Genomic DNA, 23941 nt, shown 5'->3' with positions numbered 1-23941 from the left:
GTGGAGGTTGGTCCCCCAAAGCTTCTAAAGTGAAGAAAATGCAGGCCCGTTAAGGAGAAGCCTCCTCCTGCCTTCTGTTCTGTCCATGCAACACAGGCAGGAGGAACGGGTGACACAGCTAGTGAGCAGAGGTACTGCACAATCAAAGGTCACACACATGGATATGGGACACTTCCAAACAGGAGGGAGCCCCACCATCTCACCTTCTTCTCTCTGCCCCATAGGAACCTAAAGAAGTTCTGGCATTCCCCTCTCTGGGTGTCTTCCTTTGGGAACGTGGTAAAATCTGTGTTCATACTTGGGCGGGGAGGGGAAATTCCATAAGGCTCAAGTCTAAGCTTCATGCTCCAGTTCAGAGTCCTCCCTGGGGTTGGGGTCTAAAGGTCAGCAAACAATGAAATGTTCCTGTGCTTTTCATCTGCCATTGCTCCCTGCCACCGCTCCCTCCGTGACCTCACCGGAAGAGCAGTCATCGTGACAGAAGTGCGTCCCACCACAAACCTTACCCCAACCTTGAGCCAGAAAATGGTCTACCAATAAGAAATCCGCTCCTCTTTAGACCCTCAGTCTCCAAACACACCTGCCCATCCGCACAGAAGCCAGAAACTCATAACTTTACCCAATGGTGTGCTCAGTAAGCAGTGCTCCATCCTCTCCTCACAAGGCCCCCGAGAGGCACACAAGGCAGGGACCATGGTGCTCACTTTACAAGGGAAGAAAGAAAGCTCAGAGAAGTGCAAGACTGTCTTCGGTAACAAACAGAGGCAAATGCTTCTTCACCCTCTTTCCTGTTCTTCCCGCTCACCAGGCTGCCATTTCAGTCTTTTGGAGACTACTCCTGTTAAGATTTGCAGCAGCATCTGGTACCAGGAGCCAGCAACTTAAAGCCCTTCAAGCTTCACACTAACTACTCCTGAAGCACACACCGCTGATGTAATGAAAGCCAACCGCGCCCCCGCCCCAATCTAGGCCTACCCCCACCCCCACCCCACCCCCAGCCCAAAGACTGAAAACAGGTGCGCCGCCCTTAAGGACACAGCGTGGCAAAGAGGAAGCCGCCGGTCTAGTAGCCAGGGCAGCTGAGACCCAAGTCCGGCTCAGGAGAGGCACGGGCAGGCCGAGCTGGCCCTTCTGGCCCACCTGCAGCCCTCGAAGCCTCCAGAATCCTGGGAGAACCCAAAGCGCCTGCTCCCGCTCAAACTCCCGGGACAGCGGAGAGGGCGGCATTCCCTTCACCCGCGACCACTTACCCTTTGCCGGCTCCTCACCTGGGGCCCGGCTTCCGGACCTGCAACCACTCGGAGCCCCGCCCCCGGACCCTGCAGGTCTCCCTAGCCCCGCCCCTGCACCTGTGCTGTCCTCAGGCGCGGCCCTCTCCAGCGGCTTTGGCCTCACCTCGCAGGCCCCGCCCCCTGGCCAACCTGTGGTCCCACCTGGCCCCGCCCCCACACCTGCAGCCCCTCGGCCCCTCCCAACTGCCTTCTCCAGGCCCGCCCCCCCACACCTGAGGCCTTTCCTCACCTTCGCCCCCACACTCGCTGTCCTCCTTACCAAAACCCCCACCCTCACCACGCACCGAAAGCCCCCGGCCCAGTGCCGGTGCCCGCAGATCTGCCAGACACAACCCCCCGGTCCCGCCTCCCTCCCGAGGCCCCTCCCCGCCCCAGAGGCCCGTCGGGGTCCCGCCCCCCGCACCTGCAGCTCCCTCTGGCTCGGCCCTCAGGGCCCGGCCCCGCCCCGCCCCGCCCCGCCGGCCGCTCTTCTCACCGCCCGCTTTCGCCGCCGCCGCAGTCCCGGCCGGTCACCTTGACGCGGGCCGCAGTGGCTGCCGCCGCCTCCTCATGACCCTGGGAGCGGCTCAGGCGGCAGCGATGCCTTCGCTAGGAAGCCGGGGCCGGGCCGAGCCGGGCCAGGGACGGGCCGGGCGCAGCGGGAGCGCGGGCCGACGCGGGAGCGGAGCCGGTGCCCAGCCGCAGTAGGAACCGTCCGCACCTGGGTTTGAGCGGCGGGCCGCCCCGCCAATAGGCGCGCGTCACCAGACCAGACCCCCCCAACCAGCTCGTCGCAGAGGCGGGGACACGCAAATCAGCCGGCTAGAGCGAGCCAGTGCGCAGCCGCTGCAACCCGGTCCTCCCGGGCCTCGGCCTCAGCTACAGCCCTCAGACGAGATCTGCGCCTGCAGGGATGCTCCGCTGCCTTCACAACCGCCTCAGCGCCGCGTCACGCCCATCCCCTTCCTAGAAATAGCAGTGCATCTTATCCCAAACATCCTTCCAGGCCTCATACATTTTCCCCTTGAAACCCCTACCTAGGATTTATTTGTTTTCAGCAACAACAACAAAATGGTTTCGTGAGAAACATCACCTTAATGCCCAATCTTTACAACTCGGAGGTAGGCACAGAACACAGAACGTCAGAGCCAGAAGAAACCTCCAAGAGCCTCGGATGCAACCCATTTATTTGACAGCTGGGCAAAATTAGGCCCCTCGAGGTGAAGGGACTTGCCCAAGATAACACAAATGGAAAGCTGGGAAATGAGGTTGTCCCTTGTCGCTCTGCTTCCAGATCCTTTACTCTGTGCTGCGCACGACGAAGTGAGCAGGAAAGTTAAGTCATTTGATTAAAGTCTCAGAGATAATAAGTTGCAAAGACAGTATAAGCCAGTTCTGTGAAGCCCTGTAAATTAGAACCACAGAAAATCTCCCTTCTCCTCCCACAGAAAGGAGGCCTTATGTCCTGTGTTATTCTAAATGATTCTTAGACACACAGAGAAGTAGAACGTCATTTCAACAATTTTCAAATTCATTTTGCAGTAACATCAGGGTATGAAAAGATTTGGCTACTTATGGAAGAAAAAGAGAAACAAATGAAAAGAAATAGACCCAGTGGAAATTAAACCATTTTTAAGTCTTCAGGGATCTTTGAGAGAAATTTCTGCCATGTTGCATTAAAAAACATATAATCATCAAAGAAAACACTTAGCTATTTAAAGAGAACAAGAGGGAGTTCCCATTGGGCCCGTCGCAAACAAATCTGACTAGGAACCAGAGGTTGCAGGTTCATTCCCTGGCTTCGCTCGGTGGGTGAAGGATCTGGATCTGGTGTTACTGTGAGCTGTGTGGTGTAGGTCGCAGACGCGGCTCAGATCTGGCCATTGCTGCGCCTTTGGCATAGGCCAGCAGCTACAGCTCTGATTAGACCCCTAGCCTGGGAACCTCCATAAGCTGTGGGTGAGGCCCTAAAAGGACAAAAAGACCAAAAAAAAAAAAAAAGAGAGAGAGAGAGAGAAAGAACAAGAGGCAATGTGATACAATGGCTTATTCTGCTCAGAGCCTTTGGATTCAGAAATGCACAGAGTGGGGATTGAGTGCAAAAGCTGGGAACTTTTGACTGCCTGACTCCGAACTCTGGTCCTGCCACCAGCAAGCTATGTGCAGGTGAGCAAGTTACTCAATATCTGTGGGCCTCAGTTTCTTTTCCTTCATTTTCTTCTCTGCACCTGCAGAGAAGTTCCTGGGCCAGGCATCAAATCTGAGCCACAGCTATGGCAATGCCAGATCTTTAACCAACTACACCACAGCAGGAATTCACCCAGTTTCTTTATTAAAAAATAAATATGCTGAAAATAGCATCTCTTCAGAAGAACTGCTGGGAGGATTAAATGATATGACACATGGAAGAAAGAATGGCTAGTACCTAACAGAAGCTCCATAAATAAACATTAGCATTTTTTTTGTTTGTTTGTTTTGCTTTTTAGGGCCACACCCACAGTGTATGGAAATTCCCAGGCTGGGGTCAAATCAGAGCTACAGCTGCCAGCCTATATACCACAGCCATAGCAATGTGGGATCCAAGCCACATCTGCAACCTACACCACAGCTCACAGCAATACCAGATCCCCAACCCACTGAGCAAGGCCGGGGATCGAACCTGCATCCTCATGGATACTGGTCAGATTCTGGAGTTCCCGTCGTGGCACAGTGGTTAACGAATCCGACTAGGAACCATGAGGTTGCGGGTTCGGTCCCTGCCCTTGCTCAGTGGGTTAACGATACGGCATTGCCATGAGCTGTGGTGTAGGTTGCAGACGTGGCTCGGATCCCGCGTTGCTGTGGTTCTGGTGTAGGCCAGTGGTTACAGCTCCGATTCGACCCCTAGCCTGGGAACCTCCATATGCCGCGGGAGCAGCCCAAAGAAATAGCAAAAAGACAAAAAAAAAAAAAAAAAAAAAAAAAAAGATTCATTTCCACTGCACCACAATGGGAACTCCAACATTAGCTATTGTTATTTCTACTGTGTGCCTTAGGGCAAGCATGGAAGTTCAGCACAGTGCTTGTAATATGTGCATGCTAAATAGCATCTCTTATTTTTATTATTTTTAAATTTTTTAATATTGTTGATTACAGTGTTCTGTCAACTTCTGTTGTACAGCAACATGACCCAGTTATACATTTATATACTTTTTTTTTCACATTACCCATCAGGTTCCATCACAAGTGATTAGATCTAGTTCCCTGTGCTATATAACAGGATCTCGTTGCTTATCCATTCCAAATGCACTAGTTTCCATCTACTAACCCCAAACTCCCAGTTGCTCCCACTCCCTCCTACTCCTTCCCCCACCCTCTTGGCAGCTACAAGTCTGTTCTCTGTGTCCATGAGTTTGTTTATTTTCTGTAGGCAGGTTCATTTGTGCCATATATTAGATTCCAGATATAAGTGATATCATATGGTATTTGTCTTTCTCCTTCTGACTTACTTCACTCAGTATGAGAGTCTCTAGTTCCATCCATGTTGCTGCAAATGGCATTATTTTGTTCTTTTTTATGGCTGAATTGTATTCCATTTTGTATATATACCACATCTTCTTAATCCATCCCTCTGTCATTGGACATTTAGGTTGTTTCCATGTCTTGGCTACTGTGAACAGTGCTGCATTGAACATAGGAGTGCATGTATCTTTTTCAATGAAAGCTTTGTCTGGATATATGCCCAGGAGTGGGATTGCTGAATCATATGGTAGTTCTATATTGAGTTTTCTGAAGTACCTCCATACTGTTTTCCACATTCTCACCAACTGTGTGGGAGGGTTTCCTTGTCTCCACACCTTCCCCAGCATTTATTTGTAGATTTACTAATGATGGCCATTCTGACCCATGTTAGGTGGTACCTCATTGTAGTTTTGATTTGCATTTCTCTGATAATTAGTGATGTTGAGCATTTCTTCATGTGCCCGTTGACCATCCATATGTCTTCTTTGGAAAAATGTCTGTTTAGGTCTTCTGCCCATTTTTCAACTGGGTTGTTCAGGTTTTTGCTGTTCAGTTGTATGAGTTGTTCATATATTTTAGAGATTAAGCCCTTGTCAGCTGCATCATTTGAAACTATTTTCTCCCACTCCGTAGGTTGTCTTTTTTTTTTTTTTATGATTTCCTTTGCTGTGAAAAAGCTTTTAAGTTTGATTAGGTCCCATTGGTTTATTTTTGGTTTTATTTCTATTGCTTTGGGAGAGCATCTCTTATTTTTAATATGCTCATGCATAGCGTCTAGGTTTTCCTCAGTGAACATGGATTCTTTTGTGACTTATCAAAAAGTTATTGTAAACCCAATCTTAAAATGAGAAAAGGATCTGAACAGTTAGTTATCCAAAGAAAATATACAAAGGACCAACAAGCACATGGAAAGATGCTCAATATCTTTAGCCATCAAGAAAATCCAAATCGAGACCACAATAGCATACCACTTCACATCCTGTACCATTAGGATGGCTATAACAAATAAAATGGACAATAACAAAGGTTAGTGGGGAGGTGAAGAAATTGGGACCCTCAAATACTGCTAATGGGAATGTAAAATGCTGCAGCCACTTAGGAAAACAGTCTGGTAGTATCCGAAAAGTTAAACATAGAGTTACCATATAACCCAACAATTTCTAGGTATATACCCAAAAGAATTGAAGCATAGTCCATATAAAAACTGGCACACAAATATTCATAATAACCACAAAGTGGAAATAAAACCCAGTATCCATCAACAGATGAATGGATAAATAAAATTTAATATAGCCTCCATTTATATACAATGTCCAGAACAGGCAAATCTATGTGGAGAGAGAGGAGATTCGTGGTTGTCTAAGGGTGGGAGGATGCAAGAATTGGGGGTAATGGCTAAGGCATATGGACTTTCTTAAGATAATGAAAATATTCCAAAATTGGTGATTGCACAACTCTGTGAATATACTAAAAGCCATTGCCTTGTATACTTTTAGTGGGTGAATTATATAGTATATGAATTTATCTCAATAAAGAGCTGTTTTTAAAAGTTGTCAGAGGAGTTCCCATTGTGGCACATCAGTAATGAACCCAGCTACTATTCATGAGGATGCAGGTTTGATCCTGGCCTCAATCAGTGGGTTAAGGATCTGACTTTGGGAGTTTCTGTTGTGGCTCAGAAGTAAATGAGTCCAACTAGGAACCATGAGGTTTCGGGTTCTATCCCTGGCCTTCGCTCAGTGGGTTAAGGATCCGGCGTTGCTGTGAGCTGTGGTGTAGGTCGCAGACATGGCTCGGATCTGGTGTTGCTGTGGCTGTGGCTGTGGCAGAGGCCGGCAGCTGTAGCTCCAATTCAATCCTTAGCCTGGGAACCCCCATATGCCATGGGTGTGGCCCTGAAAAAAAAAAAAAAAAAAAAAAGGATCTGGCTTTGCTGTGAGCTGTGGTGTACGTTGCAGATGTGGCTCAGATCCTGAGTTGTTGTGGCTGTGATGTAGGCTCTGATTCAATCCCTAGCCTGGGAACGTCCATACACCACAGGTATGGCTCAAAAAAGACAAAAGAAAGAAAGAAAAAGAGGAAAGAAAAAAGAAGAAAGAGAGAGAGAGGAAGGAAGGAAGGAAGGAAGGGAGAAAGAGAGGTAGGGAGGAAGGAAAAAAAAAAGGTATCAGAAAGTCTGATCAGTCATCTCATCCTCATGCTCAAACATTGTGTAACAGAGGGTGGAGAGGATCTTAGCTGCATCTACCAGAGCTCATGGGTCACCACGCGACAGTAGGATGTGCTTGTGGAGTGGGCCAGCTCTAAATGAGGGGAAGGAATTTTTGAGCCATGGTAGGAAAGGAGGGCTGAAAAGTCATCAAGGTCAGGCCCGATGCCTCCATATAGGATGGTACTTCGTGGAGAGCCAAGCTTTGGGACAGTTCAAAGAGCTGGGTTTGTTTTTTGGGGTTTTTTTTTGTTTTGTTTTTGTTTTTTTGTTTTTTTTGTTTTTTTGTTTTTTTTGGCCACTGCTGTGACAATGCTGGATCTTTAACCCACTGCACTTCAAGGGAACTCAGCAAGAAGCTATTTTCATTAGCGGCGCTGATCAACAAGGAAGCTAGACTCTAGGGAGGCCCCTATAATCCTTACCTCCTGATGTCTATGGGCTTGTGTGATACTCTTCCCTGAGTATAGGCAGGACCTGACTTGCTTTGAAATAGTAGAATAAGGGAGTTCCCGTTGTGGCGCAGTGGTTAACGAACCGACTAGGAACCATGAGGTTGCGGGTTCGATCCCTGGCCTTGCCCAGTGGGTTAACGATCCTGTGTTGCCGTGAGCTGTGGTGTAGGTCGCAGACACAGCTCAGATCCTACGTTGCTGTGGCTCTGGAGTAGACCAGCATCTACAGCTCTGATTAGACCCCTAGCCTGGGAACCTCTATATGCCGTGAGTGCGGCCATAGAAAAAGACAAAAAGAAAAAAAGAAAAAAAAAGAAACAGTAGAATAAGGCAAAGGTTTTAGGGTGTATGTGATTATTTCACATAAGTCATAAACCATCTGGCTAGGAGACTCTCTTGCTAGTTTTGAAGATACAAACTGCCATACTGTGAGTTTCCCTATGAAGGAGAAACAGGCAGCAAGAAACTGAGGCCCAGAGTCCAGCAGCCTGCAAGGAACTGAATTTTTCCAGTAACCATGTGAGCTCAGAAGCCGACCCCTCCCCTGTCAAGCCTCACATGAGTCTACAGCCCTGGCCAAAACATTGATTTCAGCCTTGTGAGACCCTGAAGCAGAGGGCTTCATAAATGCATAGGAAATGACGTAATATTTCCTCTCCAAATCCCTGACCATCTAGCCAAACCATTAGCCATTGCCCATGAATCTATATATACCCACACTTCTGGTCATCTCTCAGTCCACGCAAAATTGACCATCGAAGAAGGTGGAAGGATTTCTCTTTGCACCATCTCTCAAAGGTACTCTTGCATTGCACTGAGACTTCTCAGCAGTCCATATCGAGAAGGTGCCTACACAGGTGGAGATTAAGGCTTTAAGTTTAGATTAAGGTAGAGAAGGCCACGCAGCAGGAGTAGATGCTATGGGTATATAGTCACCTATTCATGCAACATACAAAGAGAATCTTCTGGACATTCTTTTTTTTTTTTTTTTTTTTTTTTGTCTTTTTGTCTTTTTCTTGGGCTGGACCCGCAGCATGTGGAGGTTCCCAGGCTAGGGGTCAAATTGGAGCTGTAGCTACTGGCCTACGCTACAGCCACAGCAACACCAGGTCCAAGCTGCGTCTTCCACCTACACCACAGCTCACGGCAATGCCGGATCTTCAACCCATTGAGCAACGGCAGGGATCAAACCCACAACCTCATGGTTCCTAGTCGGATTCGTTAACCACTGAGCCACAGCGGGAACTCCTGGATATTCTTTCATATACCATTTCTTTCCTTCTTTTCTTTTCTTTCGTTCTTCCTTCCTTTCTTCCTATGGGTATATAGTCACCTATTCATGCAACATACAAAAAGAACCTTCTAGACATTCTTAAATCTGACCTTTCATATGCCATTTCTTTCTTTCTTTTCTTCCTTCCTTTCTTTTCATTCTTTCATCCTTTTAAGGCTACATCTGTGGCATATGGAAGATCCCAGGCTAGGAGTTGAATCAGAGCTGCAGCTGCCAGCCTACACCACAGCCACAGCAATGCCAGATCTGAGATGCGTCTGTGACCTCCACCACAGTTCACGGCATCGCTGGATCCTTAACCCACTGAGGAGGGCCAGGGATCAAACTCGCATCCTCATGGATCCTGGTCGGGTTTGTTATCACTGAGCCACAACAGGACGTCCTCTCGTACACCTTTTCTACTTGATAATGGGTTTCTGCTGCCCATGCCCAACCTTAGGGCTCAGTGGATCAGATAATATCCAGTTCTTCATGGGCAGTTCAGGCCCATGGTGATTCAGTGCTCCAGTATTAGGAAAATGAGATTTAAGAAAAAAAATTTAATGAAGATAATAAATAATAGTACCCACCTTACAGAGTTGTTTTGAGGCCTCAAGGAAATAATGCATGCATAGTGCCTAAGATATTGTCTGGCACCTAGTAAATGTTTAATAAATGGCAGCCCTCATCGATTGGTAGCACCAATAGTAGTGAGCGCTTCCCACGGAGGTCTGCTGAAAACGAATGTGCTGAACACGTCACATTTGAGCACACTGCTTATGTCTCATTGAAATAGAGCAGCACCCTACTCGAGACATCAGTCTTTACCCTTAATGTCAGTAAGCCAGTCGTAGATGCAGACCCACTTCTCTATGTTCCAAAGTCGGGTTTCTAGGGGGACAGGCTAAGAGCTGGCCCCAGACCCTGATGAAGTCCCCACGGCAATCCCCCTTGGAGCTAACTGGCTGACCTTCCCTTAACACAAACCTCGCTCTCTGTAGCAATATTCTCTGTGAAAAAGCCTTTTTGATTTTGGCATTTCTACAGTAGACACTCCGTAAGTATTCATTGAACTGAGTTCTACTGCCTCCCCATGGACACAGGGTAAATCCGAATTTCTTAGCTTGAAATAAAATATACCTGAACATGTGGCTGCCTATCCACCCTCATCTCCTAATTGCTAGCATTCATAAAGCATTTACTCTGTTTTATCTCATTAAATGCATGATCTCATTCGATAAATATAGAGATCTATAGGTATTAAATATAGAGGCCATTATGTGCATGTTATTATGTAACATAATATCATATGTTTTATATACATGTGTATACTTTAACCTACGTAGTCTCACACAACATATGTTCTTTTGTAAGCTGCTTTCCCACACTCAACATATGTCGTGGATATTTCTCCATGCCTTAAAGGTTTTATACATTGATACTATCATTTTAAATGAATCCTTACAATAGCACGTTAGGAATGTATGAGATTTACTGCTGGATATTATAAGGGCTTATGACTTTTACATTTTAGAAGCAACACTGGGATGAGTAAAGTTATATGTCTTCTGTTACTTGTTACACTCTCTTTGTAGGTTAAATTCTTAAAAGTAGTACCACGCTATCAAAGGAAATATGCATTTAAATTTTTGAAACGTGGTGCCAATCTACCTTCCAGAGATGTTATACTGACTTACATTCTCAACATCAGGTTATGAGTGTTCATTTCTCCCCCACCATCATCAATGCTGGATATTGTCAATTGAATAAATAGAAAAATGGGAGTGCCTGTTAGGGCTCAAAGGAAACAAATCTGACTGGCATCCGTGAAGACACAGGTTTAATCCCTGGCCTTGCTCAGTGGGTTAAGGATTCAGCATTGCTGTGAGCTGTGATGTAGGTCGAAGATGTGGCTCGGATCTGGCATTGCTGTGGTTGTGGTGTAGGCTGGCAGCAACAGCTCCGATTAGACCCTAGCCTGGGAACCTCCATATGCTGCAGGTGTGGCCCTAAAATAGACAGAAAAAAAAAGAAGAAGGAGAAGTTCCCATCGTGGCTCAGTGGCTAATGAATCCGACTAGGAACCATGAGGTTCGGGTTCAATCCCAGGCCTTGCTCAGTGGGTTAAGGATCCAGCGTTGCTGTGAGCTTTGGTGTAGGCCTCAGATATGGCTTGGATCCCATGTTGCTGTGGCTCTGGCGTAGGCCGGCAGCTACAGCTCCGATTGGACCCTCAGCCTGGGAACCTCCATATGCTGTGGGTGCAGCCCTAGAAAAGGCAAAAAGACAAAAAAAAAAAAAAAAAGAAGAAGAAAGAAAAATGGCCTCTTATTATTGCTTTGATTGCTTTCTGCAGAGATAAAGCATCTTCACTCTGTACTTATCAGTCTTGAGTATTTCTTATGGGGATTGCTTCTTCAGGTCTTTCCCTTTTTATTTTATGTTGTGTTTATCTTTTGTCTTTTTAGGGCCGCACCCATGGCATATGGAGGTTCCCAGGCTAGGGGTCCAATTGGAGCTATAGCCACCTGCCTAAACCACAGCCACAGCAACACCAGATCCAAGCCGTGTCTGTGACCTACACCATAGCTCATGGCAATGCCAGATTCTTAACCCACTGAGTAAGGCCAGGGATCGAACCCGCAACCTCATGGTAACTAGTCAGATTCTTTTCTGTTGCACCACGACAGGAACTCCTCCTTTCCCTTTTTAAAATTAGATTTTTTTCTTATTAATTAAAAAAAATCTTGTTCTATGCTTGGCAAAGGTTTTATCCTAAACGTGTAGCGTTTTGTTTTGTTGTTTTGCCTTGCTAAACATTTTTTTTTTTTTTTTTTTTTTTGTCTTTTTGCCATTTCTTGTGCCGCTCCTACGGCATATGGAGGTTCCCAGGCTAGGGATCGAATCAGAGCTGTAGCTGACGGCCTACGCCACAGCCACAGCAACGCAGGATCCGAGCCGCGTCTGTGGCCTACACCACAGCTCATGGCAACGCCAGATACTTAACCCACTGAGTGAGGTCAGGGATCGAACCCGCAACCTCATGGTAACTAGTCAGATTCGTTAACCACTTCGCCAAGATGGGAACTCCTAAACATATTTTTTACATTGAATGTAACCAACCTATTTTTCCCCCTAGAATTCCTTTTTTTTTTTTTTTCGGTCCTATCCTTAAAAAGATCTTCCCTGCTGCAAAAGCAAATGAGCCATCACTCCATCTTTTTTTTTTTTTTTTTTTTTTTTGTCTTTTGCCATTTCTTGGGCCGCTCCCGCGGCATATGGGAGGTTCCCAGGCTAGGGGTCTAATTGGAACTGTAGCTGCCAGCCTACACCAGGGCCACAGCAATGCGGGATCCAAGCCATGTCTGCCATCTACACCACAGCTCACAGCAACGCCGGATCCTTAACCCACTGAGCAAGGGCAGGGACCGAACCCGCAACCTCATGGTTCCTAGTCAGATTTGTTAATCACTGCACCGCGACAGGAAGTCCCCTCATTTTTTTTTTTTTTTTTTTAATCTTTTTATGGCCAAACCCATGGCATATGAAAGGTCCCAGGGAAGGGGTCAAATTGGAGCTGCAGCTAGAGCCTTTGCCACAGCCACGGCAACTCAGGATCCAAGCCACATCTGTGACTTGAGCCACACAGCTCGCGGCAACACCAAATCCTTAACCCACCGAGCAAAGCCAGGGATCGAACCCAAGTCCTCATGGATCCTTATCAGGTTCGTTACTGCTGAGCCACAATGGGAACCCCGCCTCTTTTTTTAAACGAGTTCTTTCATGGTTTCATTTTTCTATCATTCACTATGTAATTCACCTGAATTTTGCTTCATGATCTTGCTCCCCCTCTTCACTTAGCTGGGCCTCCTCCCTAAGACGGGGTGTCTCCTGGTCCTCCTTCCTACAGCAGGATATAGGTTCTTTAGAGAACTCAAAACCAGTCACAGGCAGTTTTAGCCCTAAAGCCGAGGCCTCTATTTACAAGATGTGTCCACTGGCTCCAGCCAGTGAGTGAAATTTATTTCCAGGGAAGAACCAGCTGCATTTCGTGCTTTTTCACTCCCAGTGCACCAGGGCTGGCAAAGGCTCATGACCATGTAACCCTTTTCAGAGACAACAGGAACCACCTTAGTTCTATGGTCTGGAGTCTGAGTGGTCATCTTAGTGCCCAGGACAAAGACGCAAGATCCTCTGCCCTTCGAGAGATTCCAGGGTTCTCAGGGTTACCAGGCCCTGCTGCTGGCTCCTTTGGGGGAGGGGGTTGATGGGAATCAATGAGGCTATAAGCCTCCACCATCCACACAGAGCCCCTGAGAAGGACACAGCTCCATTTGGGCTTAAATCCAGATAGCAAAGGACACTTTATAAAGGACAGCATTTGCACAAGTAAAATTGCAAGCAGAGAGGTGCTGGCCTTACCTTCAGGTGGAAGTCTCCAGTCCTCACGGGGATTACAGCTGGTCATCCCCTGACTGCACTTGGAAGTGGGGCCCTTCAGCAGAGCGTGGTGGCTGGAGGTCCCTGGAGGCCTGTTCTGGGGAAAGAGGGATCGAGGAATGGACGGAAAGAAGGGAACGAGCACTTCAGTTAGGGAGCACCTTTCGCAGTCCCATTTCACCACCAGCCTGGTCAGGGGTCGACAGGTAGGAAGGAGTGAGCAAGGTCCCCGCAGGGGGGCTCAGTTGTGTTGAAAGAGCAAAGGCAAAGTGGTATAAAGCCAGAGACTGGTGCCATGCCTCCCCTCTGCGAGGATGCTGCACGCAGGCCATGAACCCCTTTTGCTGGGCTGAGGTAGCACCAGTGCCTGGGAGGGTCAGAAAGCCTGAGCACCCGGAGAATCAGCCGTCACAGGGAGAAGATGCTCTCAAAGGGAACGGAGTGAGACCTCCGGGGAAATTTCAGGTGCAGAAGTCCAGCCTACGAGCCCAGATCTCTGCAATGAAAGATGGCTTTTGATTCTCACATTAATATTTGGGAAAGTAAAGGGAGAGAGTGAAGGAGCTAAGGGGTCAAAAACCACAAAAACAAAAAACAACTGAAAACCGCTCCAGCCACCCAGATGTGTAATGAGTGGAACATTGGCAGACAGACTAGTTGAAGTAACAGTCACACAAAAGCAATTTTTTTTTTTTTTTTTTTTTTTTTTTTTGCCAAAAATGTGTTCTTCCAAGTTATGGATTCCACTACCTCTGCTCCAACACGATTCTGTCAGAAACGTCTCAGAATAATATTTACTAAAGCCCTGGAGAGAGGTGGGCAGAGAGGGGAAAGACATCCTCAGGCCTCAAATCTAGAGAAAATATCTCAAGTCACATTCAGCCCAGAGAGGCCCAAAGAGAGGGCTGGAGGGAGCCGGCATGCTGCCCTTGAGTATTTAAATCATGCCAGGTCCTGTGGTGTAGACCAGAGAGCCAAGGCTCCAACTCCAGCCAGGCAAGTTTTGGGGCTCAGGATAAGGAGGGACTTTCTATCATGGCAAGCTGTCAAAGGGGAGTCCCTTGGGAGGCAGCCAGTGTCCACAAGCAAGTAGAAACTGGGGATTACGTATACGGTCGAGCATAGGAGTCCCCCTACCGGGAGGCGGGGTGGAGATAGCCTGGGAGGGCCCTCCCCACTCTTAGGGGAGTGCAAGGGTCTTTCCCTCCCACGTGTACATTCTGGGGAAGAGGTTGGAACGCCACACGACTTACCCAGAGTTCCCGTTGTGGCGCAGTGGAAACAATCCAACTAGGAACCATGAGGTTACGGGTTCGATCCCTGGCCTCGCTCAGTGGGTTAAGGATCTGGCGTCGCCGTGAGCTCTGGTGTAGGTCAGCCCCTGTAGCTCCGATTAAACCCCTAGCCTGGGAACTTCCATGTGCCACAGGTGCGGCCTTAAAAAAAAGAAAGAAAAAAAAAAAAAGACTGACCTTCTGATTTGCACATTTTAAAGAACACACACACACATCACCTGAAGATGCTGCAAGCAAACTTGCAGGATCTATTCTAGCTCAAGAGTCCTGAGCTATGCACAGCCACAAAAGGGGTCCAGGGGAACCTGAGGAAGGACAAGGCAAATCTTCTGTCAGGACTCAGAGAGGAGTGCCCATGGGGTGATAAGAGTGCCATGGCTGAGGCCAGTAGGGATGAGCATGTGGTTTTGAGTTGCCTGGCCCTCCCTGCCTCCACAGCAAAGCAAGGTGGGCCTATCTGCACAGCCCGAGGTGGCAGCACGGCCAGTAGTGACATCTAGCCAGCTGCCCCAAAGTTACTACCCCCTAGAGGCCCAGCCCGACTGATTCGATCCAAGCTCCACTAGGGCAGAGGCAGGAACAAGAGAAGCCCTGGTCCGTTTAAGGGCCCTCTTTCAGAGATGAGGGACGCGGCACCTGTTCCAGGTCTGAGTTGGAAAGAGACAGCTCTGTCGGTCCAGACTCAGGCATGTTGCCCCGGGGTTGACTGCCTTATAATCCAGTTAATTTAAACATATACTGCCTGAAGTTCCCACTGTGGCACAACAGGATTGGCAGTCTCCGCAGCACTTGGGACACAGGTTCCATCCCTGGCCCAGCACAGTGGGTTAAAGGATCCGGCATTGCCACAGCCACGGTGTACTCGGCAACCACGGCTCAGATCTGATCCCCAGCCTGGAAAACTCCATATGCCGTGGGGCAGCCAAAAAAGATTTTAAAACAAACAAACCCCATATACCTTCCTCCAATGCTATTTTAGAATAATCACACATTTTTCATCAATGAAGGCTGGACCAGCAAGCTTTACTGTACACCTTTCGCCAAGCACAGCCATCACCCGGTGAGGGCTCCATAGGCACTGGCCCAAGTCGATCAGTTCTGCAACACTGGTTCCCAGGGAGGTGGCCTCTCTCTGCCATTTACTTTGTGTTCTGAAAAGTTTTGAGCCCCATTTGCTGACAAAAGTTATGCAGGCTAGGCCTGCCTTGCAGAACAAAAGGGAAAAAAAAAAAAAAAAACCATCATGGAGAAACTTAATTATGAGTCACTGAAGCTTGAGGGGTTTTCGAGGAAACGATCAGGGGAACGGTGGCTGCTGACATCTAAGGGACATCACAGACACCCGGAAGCCAGGCAGGCTTGGCCGGTGGTGTGAATTATAATTAGAAGAAATCAAAGTGAGCGAAGATCGTGACTTCAGGACAAATGAAGAGCCAGCTACTGCCAATGGCTTTGCCGGCAGTGCAGCTCAAGGTGGGGTACACATCTGCTCCAACTCAGCTCGTCTGCTTCAAGTGGTGTTCCCATTTCCAGGACCACGTTCCTTGGCCATTACTCCTCCATCCCTGCCTGAGAGGCTCATCCCTGATTCTTGACACTGGGCTACTTATCCAGCCTTAGGGAAAAGCAAACCCACAGAAGCCACTGCCTTCCAACTTACTTGAGTCACAAGAGCACAACTCCATCATTTTAGGCCAACTGGGACTAAAGAAGGTGTCAGACAAAGGTATGGTTACAAGCGGGACCTCCAGATTCACAAGCCAACGCACCTTCTCCATCATGTCCCTGGGACCTGCGGCATCCCCAGGCCCCCAGCTAGCAACGGAGCTGGTTCTTACACTGTGCACCTTCGCGCTGCCCCCTCGACTATAAAGGAGCCCTGGTGAGAACCCGTTTGACAGCAAGGAGCAAGTCAGCTCTAACAGCACAGGAGCCGAGATTAATCCTGACCCGTTTCCCAACCCCAGCCCTGCTTGATCCTCCCAGAACCTCCGCATTTGCTCATTCATTCAATCCTTACTGTGCACCTGCCGCGGTGCCAGGTCCTGTGCTAAGGATAGGCAGGTTAGGGAGACGGCCCAGGAGATCCCAGCTGTCATGGAACTTAGAGGCTAGAGGGAGAGACAGTAATTGAATAATCTCATGAATCAATATACAATTACCCATTTCTCAGAGCAACAAAGTGTACCGAAGGGCAGGGGCCTGACCTAGAAGGGCTGCGGTAGGGAAAGCTCCCTGCCTGAGGGAGGCCTGGGCTAAGATATACGAAGACTTCTTCCTACAAACAAGAAATGAGGGGTTCACAGAGGCTTCTGTGCCCAGGAGGGACCCTGGGTGCTGCTGGGTTTCCGACAGCTGGAGACAGGGCACTTGCACCTCCAGGCTCTGTGGTGGGGGTGAAAGGGCACATTCGAGGGAGCCAGGGGCATTTCTGCAGGAAAGCAGGGAAGGATCCACCAGCGACGCTGGGTGCAGACCTTGACCCGTGACGAGCTAGTCTTTGCCGCACAAGAGAATGATCAGACATTTATCTGCTGCTTTCTCCTCTCTCTAGCACCACAGTGGCACAAGAGCTTCTTATGAAACCCTAACCTTTCAAAAACAACGGTTACAGAAACTATGACACTGCAGATGTTTGTTAGTGGCTGTGAAACTCAGGAGGCCAAAAGGGGCAAACACAGAGGGCGACCACAGCACATTTGCTCTAGCAGCATTTTTATTTACAAACAGCAATTTCCATTGACTTTATACCATAAAAAAGCCATTTACAAGCAAGAAACAAGAATTCAGAACAAAATTAAGCAGCACTGAAATATTCATGTCACAAATCTAAAACAAAATGAATACAAGAGTAAAATATCATTTGAATAAATAGTCTTAAAATTCATGCTATAAAATAATCCTTAATGGCAAGTTACTAGTTGATACAGCATCCGCTTAGCTAGCTTCATTTACTTCATGTGGTGATGAAGTGTGGAGTCGTGAGGTTACCAGTTTATATTGCAAGATAATGACACTGTGTTAAGTCATTCAAATTGCTCAACCATTTATAACGGAAAAAAATGTTAGCCCTACTAATAAAAGTGGTGAGAGAGATGGTTTTCACATTAGGAAAATGGTCATTCTCGGATAAACCAGGTTAAGTTTACCTCTTACTATAGTCAGGGCAGCAACCAAAGGCTTGGGCAGCAAGTCCAAAGGTTGAATTCACAGCATACTTGTCACTGAGGGGAAGCAAGAGGTCTGGTTACTGAATCTGCTGCAAGGCTTCCTCCAGGACTTGATCGAGAACTACAACGGCCCTGTCTGTGCCAGACCCAGAGGGGAACCAGAGGGAACGGGGTTCTCTTCAGGGCCGGGAAGCCAAGCACTGGGCAGAAACAGTGGAAAACACTCTGGCACTTACTGAAAAGACAGATGTGACATGTGACAACCATTACAAACTTGGAACAATATGAATGACTCTTCTGAACTTTCAGTTCAGTTGCACTGAGTAATATGAAATCTATGATTTATGAACTAGATAGTTTCATATAAAGAATTTACATAATTCCCCAATACTTTCATATATAAAATTTAATAAATAACCCTGACCAGTCTAGAAGCACCATTCAAGGGGCATGTGCCCTTGGAAAATAGTTTAGGTGTTGCATATTTGAGTCCCTTTCAGTGGAGGCTTCACAGGAAACCATTACAGAATTCAACAATAACGATGACAACGACAACAACAAAATCACAGTAACTAATGGAAAACATTGTTAAAATAAAATACATGGATTATTCTTTAAAGTAAAGCTCATTCACATAGATGATTTTCGCCGCCCCGCCCCGCCCCCAGCCCTTGTTTTGTGTTCCTGCAAATTCTTCCTAGAATCTAGGCTGCAAAAACAAAAGTAAAAACAAAACCACACACAAAAATATGCAGGCCTATGGTCTGGGCTAAGGGAAAAACAAAGACTTGGTTTTAACTGCTATCATCAGAAAAGACATCTACTCATGCTCTGGAAGATTCAGAAATTACCAATTTCGTTCTACAGTATATTCTGCTTAACAGTGAACTGACAGTATCCTTTCTGTTTATTTCAAAACAAAACAAAACAAAACAAAAAAACCGAACAAACAAAAAAAAAAAACTGCCAAGGCAAAGCCAACTGGGAGGCTTTCCATGGACCCCCAAATTAACTCGGCTTCATATACTGTATTTACAAATATAATTTCTAAATGTATTTACAGCTTTAGTAGAAATGAGAGGGGAGAGAACTGATTAGAATGAAAATAACTGTTTAAAACCACAAACATCAGTAAAAGTATAAAATTCTTTGCTTTCACAGTTTGTAATAACAGGTTAGACACCTAGAGAAAAGGACGCTGTCACTGTCTTCACATTGTCTATGTAGTTGAAAAGGTAGCTCGAGAAGAGACTCAATTATGAACAAACCTCTCTGAATTCAGGATATATTTTACTGTAAAAGATTTCTTCACATATCACTTTCATCTTAACTGATTTTTGCATTTGTTATAAATGAAACATCTAACCTAAAACTGTACAGAAATAGGGACTTTGCTTTCCAAAAAGAGTTGCTCTAAGGAGTTACACAGCGGACTTCGTCTGCGGAGACGTGAACTTCGGGGGAGAGAATGTTTCTGTTCTGTGGTCACGTGAATCCTGGCACATCCTCAGGTGACAAGGCACAATTAGGTGCTGCTGCCTGATGTGAATGGAGTTAACCTCTCGCTCGCCGTGCACACGGAGAAGCACGCCGGCGCGCGGGCTCAGAGAGGCCGCCCGGCCCTGTGCTGCTTCGCGTGCTGCCTCCCTCGAAGCCCTGTGGAACCTTACAGTACTGTGTTATGGCTTGAGAATTCTTTCTTAACACTGCTAGCAGTGGAAAGGGTAAAGTGTTAGCAACATGAATGGGAGCAAGTGGAACTTGCAAGATGTGGACTCATGATCGTTAGAGAGAAACTCAATCAATTTTCTGCCCCTTATAACAGTCCCATTACAATGTCTGAACCTGAACTGTACAATCAAAGCAATGTCTATTTTTGTCAAAGACAATTTTGGATAAGTCACTCTTTGGTAAACTCAAACCAGTTAAAACAAATTTACAAGTACAAAGAACTCCATGTAAGGAAGGTTAAGACTGACACAGTGACAAGAACCAGGACATTCAAGGTGCTTGCCCCAAGGGCCTCCCCTCCGAACTCGTCTCACTTATTAGAGGATGCTCTGGAGACCTCTCGGAAGGCCCCCAGCCTGAGTGAAAAGGAGGTCCTTCCCTGAGCCTGACCTCTTCTGTCCTTGATCTGGGCATTTCTTGTCACAAACTTCATGTGTATCACAATACAAATTTTTTGCATTTAATTCTTTGAAAAAAAAAAAAATCAAAACCAAACTTATTCATGTAAGGAAAAAAAAAAATCATCACAAACATTTACCTGAAACCCCAGAACATATTTAAGTGGGTAAACACTTGGGGTCCAGCCTCCCCCTGAGGCACACGGCTTTGACAGGAGTGGAGCAAGTGCTTCAGGGAGAGAACAGACCCCTTACTTAGGCAGTCTGACAGGAAAAGGCATACTCTATACCCGATTAGCAAAAGCCGCTCCTCGGAGCAGCAGAATTTGCGTGTCTGGACGCAGTAACACTGACGTGGAGCGCGGCAGTCCACGCGTGGACAGATCCCATGTGCTCGAGACGCTACTGCTGCGCGGCTACCGCCCCGGGGCGGGGGTGGCGTGGGGGGTGATCCCGCACGGGGGCCTGCATGATTTTTTCCCCCAAAACACAAACAAAGCAAAAAATCCCCAAACACCCTCCACCCCAACTCCATTCTTGGTATTTTAAGAGCCAAAAAAGCATGTGGAAAACCAGCAAACATCTAGTTTCGTATTCTTTAACGCCTAGCCTGAGGTGGGGCTTTTTGCTTTCGTCTTTCTCTTAGGTGGTCTGTGCCCTTCTGTGGAGACGCACTGGTTCTGAGTTTTAGGACCAAGGTTCTCCAGCGGAAGAGTCTGGAGCGCAGACATCTCCCCCCGCGGCCTGCAGCACAAACCCACCGCCAAATTGCTTCTAAAAATTACTCTGTCGGAGTATACAGTACCAAAGCAATCTTATAAAAAGCCCGTTTTGTATACCAGAAGCACACGGGTGAACAAAAGATAAAACTGAAGACACTTCCTAAAGTACTAATAAAACCTTCCCCAAACAGGACTGGAGTATGTTTTTATACAGTAATGTGTTTGCCAGCACATGCTTTTGAGGTCTTTTTTCAAGCTATAAACTCGAGAGGAAAAAAGCTGTAATTCACTTTTACCGTTAGATTTCACATTTTCTACAACTATACTGACCTAAGAGATACAGAACATAAAAAATAGCACCACGTGACCCAAAAAATGGTGACACACAGAGATTTGGTGACACACAGAGTATCTTAGAGGGCTTTTTGACTGTTGGTTTCTTGAAGCAGGAAACACTGAGAGTGGGGGAGCCACGGAGGCTCTCGTCAGCACACACAATACTAAGATAGATATATTGCTTGCAATTCCCGTAGAGTATATCTTTACAAAAAGTACAAATTCCAAGTTCTGCAGTTTCCCTGGGAACTGCATGTAGAAAAAGTTGCTGTGCACCTGAACTGGCTGTGTGAAAAGAGAAAGAAAGAAAGAAAGAAAAACCCAAAAAAACCCACAACACTGTTTGGAGAATTTTGTAGACAGAACTACAAATCCCTTTCCTTTAGTGTGAGCGCTAACTCACGGTAGAGAGTGATTCAGATTTAGTTACCTGGTATGTATGTTTCTACAGTACGGAATGAAGGTAGATTTATTTGTAGGCCCAGTAAAAACATTGAAAACCACTGCTCCTTTGGGGTTGGCTAATATAACACTACAATATGTAAAAAGGTCAGCACCACGGCTTGTCCAGCTTCCCTACTGGACAACTAACAAAAATTCCAAATGGTTTCCAACCAGAGTTGAGTACATTTTATGGCATTTGGTTTATGTGTTTGTCATGAAGCAGAGCTGTGAACACTGTGATTTGCTTTGCTTGCTTTTGGACACAATGAGTAATATATATGAAAACTTACTAACATTCTTTCGAAAGGGAAATAAAGGGGTAAAACCCTAACATAGGTAGGGACGAGACAGAGTCAAAAGCCCTGTTCACATTGTATTAAATTATATATTCTTCTTACATTCACCTCAACCAGAATAAAATCAAATTTGAGAATGTATATATACTATATATATAATAATCGCTTTATTATATATATATATAAATCGTCTAACTACCCCCTAAAAGTAACTTTAAATTAGAAAAGGTTACCCATTTGTATCAGCTGACGGTACCCCTGTCTCCCTCCATGGAAACGCACTGCTGCCAGTGCACAATGAGAGCGTGTGCCCCTTGGCAGAGAACGGAGGGTCAACCAGTTGGCATAGCTAAATCACTGGCAGATTCTGGATGAAGAGTTCAGCCAAAGAGGAATACTGTCAGCCCTGTTTTCCCTGGATACGTTGCCCTTCATGCTTTGAACTGCTTGGGGGAGGGAGGGCAGGGGAAAGGAGAAACACAATGAGGTGTTCCTTCCAGAAACCTCAGAAAAACTGCCAAGAGACCAGGAGATTTCCAGATGGCTGGGACAACCAAAGGTTACAACAAAGCAAATCACAAATAGGCATTGATTAATGTGCTTTGTGTGGGTGCACGTCTTTACCATCTTAGTCAGGAGCATCCGACACCGTGTGAATTTCCATCCGGGAATCTAGGGCCATCTCTGAGGCCGATGCATCGTTTTCTAGTTTCTGTTCCACGTACACATCTGTTCTCTCGGGGGACTCCATGCGACTCCTGACTTCGGCGACGCCGGGGTGGTTTTTCCGCAGGTGCTGGTTGAGGGTGCCTTGGAACGGGAAGCACTTCCCGCAGATCTCGCAGCGGAATGGCTTGTCGTCGGTATGGCCCCGGATGTGGTACTCCAGCTGGTCCTTCCGAGTGTACTTCTTCCCGCAGAACTTGCACACAAAGGGGGTGATGCCCATATGGAGTCGCATGTGCCTGTCAAGGCTTCCCTTCTGGTTGAAGGACTTTCCACAGTAAATACAGATCAACCTCTCGTTGTACGGGTACCAGTGACCTCTTGCACTCCTCTCCCGGGGACTGCTCTCAAAGCCCGGGTTATTCATCATAGCTTCGCCGTCGGAACCCTGGACCAGGCCCTGCAGGTCGCTGTGCAGATGGACAGATAGGGCCCGCTTCTGGCGGGCACGGCCTCCTCGGAAACAGCTCAGCATGGATCTGGATGGGCTGGAATTACTCAATCCTCCAAAAGCTTCGGATACGCTGGCTGGCTGCGAAGCTGCCTGGGAGTAGGAATACGCGTGCTGGAGCACAGAACCATAGGAACCCACGTTCACCGCCACGACTTGTTCCCCATCAACCATCTCGGTGTGGTACCCATCGTCTCCCAGGGAGGAGCTGTCGGAACAGCTGGGCCGGTCGGACTTCTCCATCTTCACTTTGACCTCGGTGATCTGGCTCTCCCTCACCAGCAGGTCCCCTTGCTCATGGTCCCCCTCTATCTGGATCTCATACTCAGAGACGCTCCCACTGCTCCCTCGGTCCGAGTGCCCTTCCTCCTGTAAACGGCTGCGCAAAGCTTTGCTGGGCGTAGTCTCCATCCGGAGGTCACTGCTTGCGGTGGGCTGCCGTACCTGAGAGCAGTATGGAGGGGAGATCTCAACCGGGTTGGCAAAGAAGCTGCTGTCTTTAACTCCGTTCCGACTCTCTGGAGTCTCTTCAGCACCGACGGTCACAGAGTCCACGTCTCCAACACTGATTTTTGAATGGATGCTCTCTAGGATCTGCGTGCACTTGTCAATGACACACTGCATCTGAAGGAAGCTGGCTGCAGTCAGAAAACTGACAACATCCTTCAGCTGCAAGGACATTCTTCCAGTGTAACAAAATGAAAGCAACTGTTCAAACACATTGGGGTTTTTAATCACTGATATTGACAAGCCACTCATGGTACTTAGTGCTGAATGGTCCCGGAAATAGGGGGAGCTGGCCGCGAGGACCGCTTTGTGGGCTCGGAATGGCTGACCCTGAATGTGGACAATGATGTCGCATAGTTTCCCTTGCAGGCGGAGTTCGTTTAGCTGGCTCAGAACGGTGCTGCTGTACTCGGGCACATCAAACTGAATAAAACTGCTGCTGTCCATTTCTACTGACATGAAGTGCAATCTGAGGAAACAGAGAGTTTCATAATTCACCAGTGACTCCTCGCCAAGTACAAGCGGCATAAACACAACTTGCAAAAATACCGCCACCACCACCACCACCAGGGTCTGTCTAATCATTTTTCTTCTTGCTTATTTTCAGTCTCTCATGTCTTGGCTAATTCTCCTAAAGCTAAATAACCTAATGATTAATTAACTTAGTGTCCTAATGGCCTAACATTCACCTTGATCAAGGTAAAACATGTTCTATG

At 47.1% G+C, this 23941-nt stretch overlaps 2 protein-coding genes across 25 annotated transcripts in view; both read right to left on the bottom strand.

Annotated features, from left to right (window-relative positions):
* Positions 1-23941, bottom strand: part of RALGPS1 (Ral GEF with PH domain and SH3 binding motif 1) — a 333379-nt gene that overhangs the window by 287683 nt on the left and 21755 nt on the right. For 5 of the 21 annotated variants that reach the window (XM_021068990.1, XM_021069000.1, XM_021069069.1 and 2 more), the window contains exon 1: positions 204-966. The exons of 1 other annotated variant lie outside the window; for it this stretch is intronic. In XM_021068990.1, the coding sequence (XP_020924649.1) occupies positions 204-222 (19 nt within the window). In that variant the 5' untranslated portion in view covers positions 223-966. Of the gene's footprint in view, positions 1-203; positions 967-1250; positions 1385-1695; positions 2024-23941 lie in introns of those variants that run through there. 15 more of the 21 variants (XR_002337607.1, XM_021069093.1, XM_021069084.1 and 12 more) reach the window with 11 other exon arrangements.
* Positions 17143-23941, bottom strand: part of ZBTB34 (zinc finger and BTB domain containing 34) — a 28632-nt gene continuing 21833 nt past the window's right edge. For all 4 annotated transcript variants that reach the window (XM_021069179.1, XM_021069173.1, XM_021069158.1 and 1 more), the window contains one exon: positions 17143-23694. In XM_021069179.1, the coding sequence (XP_020924838.1) occupies positions 22170-23684 (1515 nt within the window). In that variant the 5' untranslated portion in view covers positions 23685-23694 and the 3' untranslated portion in view covers positions 17143-22169. The remainder of the gene's footprint in view (positions 23695-23941) is intronic.

Source organism: Sus scrofa, chromosome 1, assembly GCF_000003025.6.
Source record: "Sus scrofa isolate TJ Tabasco breed Duroc chromosome 1, Sscrofa11.1, whole genome shotgun sequence".
NCBI classification, from domain to species: Eukaryota; Metazoa; Chordata; class Mammalia; order Artiodactyla; family Suidae; genus Sus; species Sus scrofa.
Note: the sequence above shows the minus strand (reverse complement) of the source record. Positions and strands in the feature narration are given on the sequence as shown.